General features: G+C 47.1%; 1 protein-coding gene across 4 annotated transcripts; it reads right to left on the bottom strand.

Moving 5' to 3' along the window:
- Positions 1-2,371: 2,371 nt before the first annotated feature.
- LOC104306393 (potassium voltage-gated channel subfamily C member 3-like) lies at positions 2,372-7,076 on the bottom strand. 4 transcript variants are annotated; one of them, XM_054169748.1, is made up of 4 exons: positions 6,971-7,068; positions 5,772-5,889; positions 4,289-4,826; positions 2,372-3,699 (listed from the first exon to the last, which is right to left on the bottom strand). In XM_054169748.1, exons 3-4 carry the CDS (start codon positions 4,778-4,780, stop codon positions 2,896-2,898), a joined length of 1,296 nt encoding a protein of 431 aa, XP_054025723.1. In that variant the 5' UTR covers positions 4,781-4,826; positions 5,772-5,889; positions 6,971-7,068; the 3' UTR covers positions 2,372-2,895. The 4 variants fall into 4 exon arrangements, with proteins under 4 accessions (XP_054025723.1, XP_054025725.1, XP_054025724.1 ...); XM_054169750.1 differs by lacking the exon at positions 5,772-5,889 and adding an exon at positions 4,934-5,035 and having other exon boundaries at positions 6,971-7,060; XM_054169749.1 differs by lacking the exon at positions 5,772-5,889 and having other exon boundaries at positions 6,971-7,076.

Below are 7,076 nucleotides of genomic sequence, written 5' to 3' on the forward strand. Positions count from 1 at the left end.
GCAGAAGAGTCAGCAGAGAAGGAGTGGGTTTGTAGCCAAGATAATGTGTTCCTGTCTTTGGCACTTTGAAACCTGGCTGGATGATTATTCTCTGGACTGAATTATACCATTCACTGCACTCTTCTCTAGGCTAAGTGTATCTTTTAGTGATTGTTTTCCTCATACATATATATATATACAGCACTTTGTCTCTCAGAAAATGAGTCTCTTTCCCCAGGAGGCTACATCTACATTACAAAGATCAAGAGCCAGGCACTGAAATCCAACTAAAGCTTAGCAACACTTCATAGATCATTATTTTCCATGTGTTGCTCTCTAACTGAACAACAACTACTAATCTAACCAATTATCCCTGCCACCAGCAGCAAGCAGGTGTTAGAGCTGGGCTGGCCACTAGACAAGTGACAGACACTCTGTTAACCCCTCTCTGTTCCTAAGAAGGGAAAGAAAAGGAATAAGGGAGAGAGGCCAATGGCTTGGAAAAGAAAACTAAAACAGCTTTAATGAAAATAATAGCAATAAAATGGATACAAACCAGTCACAGTTCTGACACCCTGATGGCAACTGGTCACAGTCATTACTGATGCTGTGGGCAGGCACTGGGGAAGTCCCAAACTGGGCTCAGTGACAAAGAAGAACCAGATTCAGGAGCTGGATTCACAAACACACAGATCAGAATCAAAGGCAGAACAAAATCCTTCTTGGTGACTGGCCCATGAAGAAGAGGCTTGACCCTCATGATCCCTCAGCTTTACACTGAATATGATGTCCGTGGGATGGAATCCATTGTTGGTCAGTTCAGTGTCACCTGCCCTGTCTGCTTCTCCTCACAGGTACCACCTTTTGCTGACTGCACCACAACTTGGGGCACAAAGTTTAGCAGTGACCTTGGTCTGCACAGAAGCAAGAGTAAGCAAGAGCCTTTCTGCACCCCAGCCCTTGACAGTGTCTCTAATCATCCACATTATCGCTGCTGGCAGCAGACACTGTGTGAGAACATGCTCTGAAGGAGAAAGTGCTGTCACTGAGGAGAGACTGAGCTGAGAAGTCAAATCACTGAAGAGAATTGGTTCTGGTCTAGCTCAGACCAGGAGCTTGTTGTAATTAATATGAATTTGCAGGAAGATTATTTGTATCCACAGAAAGCCCAGAACCACTTTGATCTAATGAAGAACAATTCCTGTGCACCAGCATGCATGGTTTTGCCTTGCTGTCTCCCCCATCTCTACAGTCCCTGGAGGTGTTTAAGAGGAGATTGGATGTGGGACTTGGTGCCATGGTCTAGTCATGAGGTCTGTGGAGACAGGTTGGACTCGATGATCCTTGGGGTCTCTTCCAACCTTTGTGATACTGTGATACTGTGATACATACAGCATAGGTGGGTGGAGAGCACCCTAAACCTTCCTTCTACTGCCAGGGTCTCTCCAACTCCTCATGTGCTTTGTGCTTGAGATGTCTTTAGTGTTCCTTCTTTCCCTTCAGACAAAACCTAATTAACTGTAATTGCACTGGAACACAGGGAAATTACCTGGTGTTTCAGAAGAAGACAAAGCATCCTTAAGATCTTATCCTGAACAGAGAAGTCACAGCGACAGAAAGAACTTACTCAAAGTGGCAATTAAAACACAGCCTTCATGAAACTGAACTACACAAGTGTTGTTGTCTGCAGGAATTTCTACTTACTAAACAAAACCATCCTAGCACATCATTCTGTACCTCAACAGTGTCTGTTATGTCAAAATTAAAGGTAGGTAACACTTCAGACTACCCAGTTAAAAGAGAAATATTCCTAGTTTATGCCTAAAGGATGTTAAAATGCTACTGAGTAGTGTAGATCATGTTCTTCCTTCTGAACAGCAAAAAAACCCATGTCACATAGATAGTTTGGCTAGAGCACAGTGATTTTTTTGTTACTGCTGAAATGTGTTGATCCACAGGAAGCATCCAGAGAAACTCTGATCATACTGGGCTCAAAGGATATAAACTCCAGCACAGGAGGTTCCACCTCAACATGAGGAGGAACTTCTTCGCTGTGAGGGTCACAGAGCACTGGAACAGGTTCTCCAGAGGGGTTGTGGAGTTTCCTTCTCTGGAGACTTTCAAGACCCATCTGGATGTGTTCCTGTGCTGGATTCCATGGTCCTGCTCCGGCAGGGGGGTTGGACTCTAGGACCTTTGGAGATCCCTTCCAACCCCTAACATCCTGTGATCCTGTGAAAGGTTGCAGGGCCCAAAAGGATTTGCTGCTGGATGACTCCCTTGCTGCTACCCAAAAGCTGCAGCAGTTCCTGGGAGCCCACAAGGCAGAGCTGGCTCTCAGGAGCACAGTCAGCTGGGTCAGCCTGCTGCCACCTTTACATCTGGCTGTGAGTTTGTTGATGTCAAATGAGGAAACAGAGCAATGTTAAACAAAACCCCACAGCCATACTCCCTCCTGGCTGTCAGAGCAGGATGTTGCACAAATCTTCTTTCCCAGCATGCAAAATGAGGCTGTGGGCTGTCAGGCAGAGGAGGGCAGAGCTGGCACCATGGGTCGCATGGCAGCTGAGGGAATATGCTGTGGCCCCCTGTCATGGAGCTGGACTATGAGCTGCCCATTGAGGTTGAAATGCAGCACCACAGCATGTCTCTGAACAGCTGGATGAGAGAGGGAACTGTGGCATGTAAAAAGAGCATGGGATGAAGCACAATGTGGGAAAGACCCGTGGATTTCAACAGGTCTGATCAGCTGTGTATCAAGCACTGCCTGAGGCCTCACCCCACCAATGGTTTGAAATGTGCTAAGGCAGCAAGCAAACTGCAGTGAGAACTATTTGCACCCCCTTCCCATCAAAGGGAATAAACCAGGCTGAAGGTTTATTGCTGAAGGCAAAGGGGGACAGAGGTTCTGCAGTGCTAACGTTTCTTGTTTCTTTCCAGCTTCTGTTTGAAGATAGCAATGTCATAGTAGCTTTTAAACTTCACCAGGAAGATGGGTATTGGGATGATGATAGTTAACATGCCAAATATTGCAGCTAAGGCTGCTGTCACTTGGCCAAACGTGGTGAGAGGGATAATATCTCCATAGCCCACTGTGGTGAGTGTGATCAAAGCCCACCAGAAGCAAACGAGAATGTCAGTCAAGTGCAGCTCCCCTGTGTAGGAGGGGTGGCTACCTAGCAACTCCCCATAGAAAAAGAGAGAGCCAAAGAAGAGCGTTTCAAAGGCCAGAATCATCAGCAGGATGCAAATCTCTCTGAGGATAGACTTGAGGGTGTAGCACAGGACCTTGAGGATCAGTGGTGTCTCTATCAGCTTGGATATCTTCAGGAGCTTGAGGAGATAGATAATGCGAACAAAGCCCAGCCAAAGCCCCAGGCTTGGCATTCTCTGAATCTGCCCAGCCACAAAAAGCTCAACATAAACTGGGAAGAGGGAGAGGAAGTCAACCACATTTAGGGGATTTTGGAAGAATGACTTCTTGTCTGGGCAACAGCAAAATCGCACAGAGAACTCAAAGGTGAACCAGAGGACGCAGACAAGCTCCAGATGAAGCAAGTAGGCAGCCTGGTGGTAATAGGGTTCGTGGTCATTGTGGGACACCTCAGAATAGCCAACAGAGGTGAAGTTAGCAGTGAAGAACTCAAATTGTGCCTTGGTCTCCTCACAGAATATGATGACAATTCCAACGATGAAGAGCAGAGAAACAAAAGCCAAACACTGCAGAGGGAGGAAGGGGCACATATGTGATTAGTTTGACCAGCACATACCACCCAACCTCAGTGCCCCTCCACAACCCCAAGATCTCCTTCACAGGCACAGTACACTCCCAGACTAACCATCATTTTGCTCACATGGAGTGCTTTTGAAAAATAATAGAGAGGGTCAGAATGGAAGGTAAAAAAAAACCCATCACCTGCACTCCTGCAGCGGAGGTTGTGAGGAAGGGGAGATGTCCCATAGCTGGAGTAATGCAACAGACCCACACTGAGGGGCTCTTCAGCACTTAATGTTTGCTCTAGAAATAGCAGCAGCACAGAAAACCTCTTCTGCAGCCTCTGAGTTTTGTTGCTCTACATGCCTGACATTTTAAAGAGGCATGGGGGGTGCATTTTGTACAGAGAAGAGGGGTAGGAACAGGAGAGCAGAAGGAAGCAGTTGCTAATGAGCAGAGAGAATCGTCTTTTAGCTTTTAACCCAGGACTCAGAGCATACTTATCAAAGCTATGAACCCATAATCACTTCTCATGGACCCATTCCAGTAATCCCAGAGGACACAGGCTGTGTCCATCTCCACCTACAGGATTACCTTAGCACTGAGCGAGGAAAAGGGCTTCTCAAACATAGACCAAATCTTTGGCTGCCACCTGGTTCGCCAGCTGAAGTCCCTTCTTTCTGTCTGGACTATGAGGCACTGGTCATCATTCTGTTCGTTTTCATCCCAGATGTTAAGCTCCTCTGTCTGCACCACTTTGTTATTCAGCTTCAGCCAGCAGCAGGGCGCTAGCTGTGCCTCTCCTATTTCCCAGAAAGCCAGCTCTTCTTCCAGGACTGATCTACAGGTGTCAATGGGGCAGTGGAAATGTTTGGTCCTATAATAGTTCAGCACACAGCTGAAGATCTCAGCACTCCTATCAAAAAAGAACTCTCTGGTGGTGGGATCATAGTCATAGATGCTTGGGGCCCGGGGATCTGTTAGGCTGCACAGCTTGGTCCCTGGGAAGGTCTGGAGGGTGCTGCTGTAGGTCTCATATCTGACTCCCCCAATATTCAGGATGATTTTTTCCTTGGAGCATTCCATCTGTGAGGGAGCAGGGAAGTGCAAGTCCTCATAGGCTCTTGTTTATCTTCAGACAAAGAGAGAAGAACACAGACCTTTAAAAGTAAAGCAAGTTTTGGAGCAGACAGGGTTTCAGGGTATCTCCTTCCAGCGTTTTTAGAGCACTTGTTGTACCTGAGCCTTGCATCTCCTATAGGGAGGAATGCATTTTTGCCACTCCCCATCATGTTCAGTGGCTGTTTCTGGACTCTGCTCCATGGCCATGTTGTCTGAGCACTTTTCAGGAGATCATAAAATCACAGAAAGCATTGGGTTGGAAGGGACCTTTAAATGTCATCTAGTCCAACACCCCTGCAGCAAGCATCTTTAGCTAGATCAGGTTGCTCAGAGTGCCATCAAGCCTGCCTTTGGAATGTCTCTAAGGATGGGGCCCCCACCACCTCCCTGGGCAACCTGTTGCAGTGTTCCACCCCCCTCATGGTGCAGAAGTTGTTCCTAACATCCAATCTAAATCTACTTTTCTCTAATTTCAAATCATTGCATCAAACAAAATAACAGGCATCTGGTTTGCTTTGCTCTCCCTCTCAGCTTCTCCTCCTGGGGACAGAGCACACAGTTCAGAACCTGTTTCACCATAGTTGTTCACACACCCCAGACAATCATTGCAACAAACACAGTTCAGGTAAAGTTCTCATTCTCAAAACATTCCTTCCACTATCACTCCCCTCATCTAGTTCTTTCATCTCTACCTGCAGTTTCTTTCTCCATAAGCAGTTTCTTGCAGAGACCTCCATGTGTCAAAAAGGGAAAACAGCCTTCAAGAGCTTATTCTCCAAACAAGTCTTTAAACATCATCTCCTGTCCTGAGCCTGGCAGAACAAGTTTCACAAGACCTTGCTGCCTGGTGGGAATATTTAGGTTGTCTGAGTTATGCTTTTTCCCCTTGAGTCTTCCCTGCACAGAGTCCTTCTGAGCCAGATAACCTTTCCCTCAGCAGGAAGCTGCTCCTTACCTGGAATCTATATGCAGGATTGCTGGACTAGACAGAAATGCAGAACATAATGCCTCCTCCATCAGGGCTGGCTGACATCTCAGAAGAGCACCAGAACCTGCTGCCAAGGCCTCTTGCACTGGAAAGCATGTTCAGTTACTTGGTTTCTGTAATACATTCTCTGTTTTGGTCTTCACAGTCCAACACATCTGGGAGAAACTCGAGGCCTGCTTTATGAACGTTATTCTAAGCGTGGAGGGACACCAAGGATCTCTGCATCCTCAGGAGCAGGACAGGGACAGGATGTTCTTGAGAAAGTAAACAGGGCTCTTTTTCACCCATAGGTATCCACCCCTGACTGGTTCTGGTCTATATCTTTCCATGTCCCCTCCTCATTCCTACAAGTTTCCATCCAACTTTCTCTTACAGAAACATAGAACACACTGAGTTGGAAGGGACCTTTAAAGGTCATCCAGCCCAACCATCCATCCAGCAAGCAGGGCCATCCCTGACCAGATCAGGTTGCTCAGATCCCCATTATGCCCTGCATTTCTAGTACTGGCCCTTCTCTCGTAGCAGAACAAACCTGTCTATCTTTCCTGCTTGGACTTTCTTGCCCAGCGATGGCTGCTCAATGTGCTGGGACCATGCACACAGAAATTCCAGGTGTCCTTCCCCCCTTTTTTGCAAAAAGTGCTGAGCATGAGAGCCACAGGGTGACCTCAGCAACAAACCTTTCCATCCAGGACCAGCAGCGAAACAAGCCCTGCACCAGGGGAGACAGCCTGCCGTAAAGAACTCCATCAGAAAAAGCTGGAAGCTGCATCTTGGTCACACTCACTGCCACAAGAGAATGACATCTGCTGTCCTTGCCAAGCCCAACACACGTGAGTCTTGATGCAGCTTCATCCTTAAACTTCCACAGACTTCAACCAGAACAGGGCTGAGCCTAAGGACTAAAAGTGTGCAGGCATTGCTTAGTGCTTGCTGCACAGGAATCCACGCAGTGTGATTCTAAGCAGGTGAGATTAATTCAGCACTCAGCAAATCTGGAGTTGCATTATTGGCCTGCGATACCTAGCTCTCTCCAGAGGTACAGTGGGTTTTTGAGATCCTAGCTAAGCTTGCCTTTATCTGCTTAGAATACCAGATACCACTTGCTCAAGCATAACAATCCCCACGTGAGAAATGAGCCAAGAAGTGTCATTTCATATTCTTACCTTGGTGCTATTGCAGCGACTCTGCAAGCAGAAGAAAGGAGAAGAGGCTGGGAAGAGCAGAGACAGATTCAGTGAAAACAGGATGTTGGATGGCTGCTCTCCAAAG

Source organism: Dryobates pubescens, chromosome 18, assembly GCF_014839835.1.
Source record: "Dryobates pubescens isolate bDryPub1 chromosome 18, bDryPub1.pri, whole genome shotgun sequence".
In the NCBI taxonomy this organism is placed as follows: domain Eukaryota; kingdom Metazoa; phylum Chordata; class Aves; order Piciformes; family Picidae; genus Dryobates; species Dryobates pubescens.

Bases quoted from the DNA above. Each gene is read 5' to 3' on its own strand.
- LOC104306393 (XM_054169749.1), bottom strand. From the start codon at position 4,780: ATGGAATGCTCCAAGGAAAAAATCATCCTGAATATTGGGGGAGTCAGA. The intron at 3,700-4,288 runs GTAATCCTGTAG...CTCCCTCTGCAG, and splicing joins TTTCCTCGCTCAGTGCTAAG to TGTTTGGCTTTTGTTTCTCT.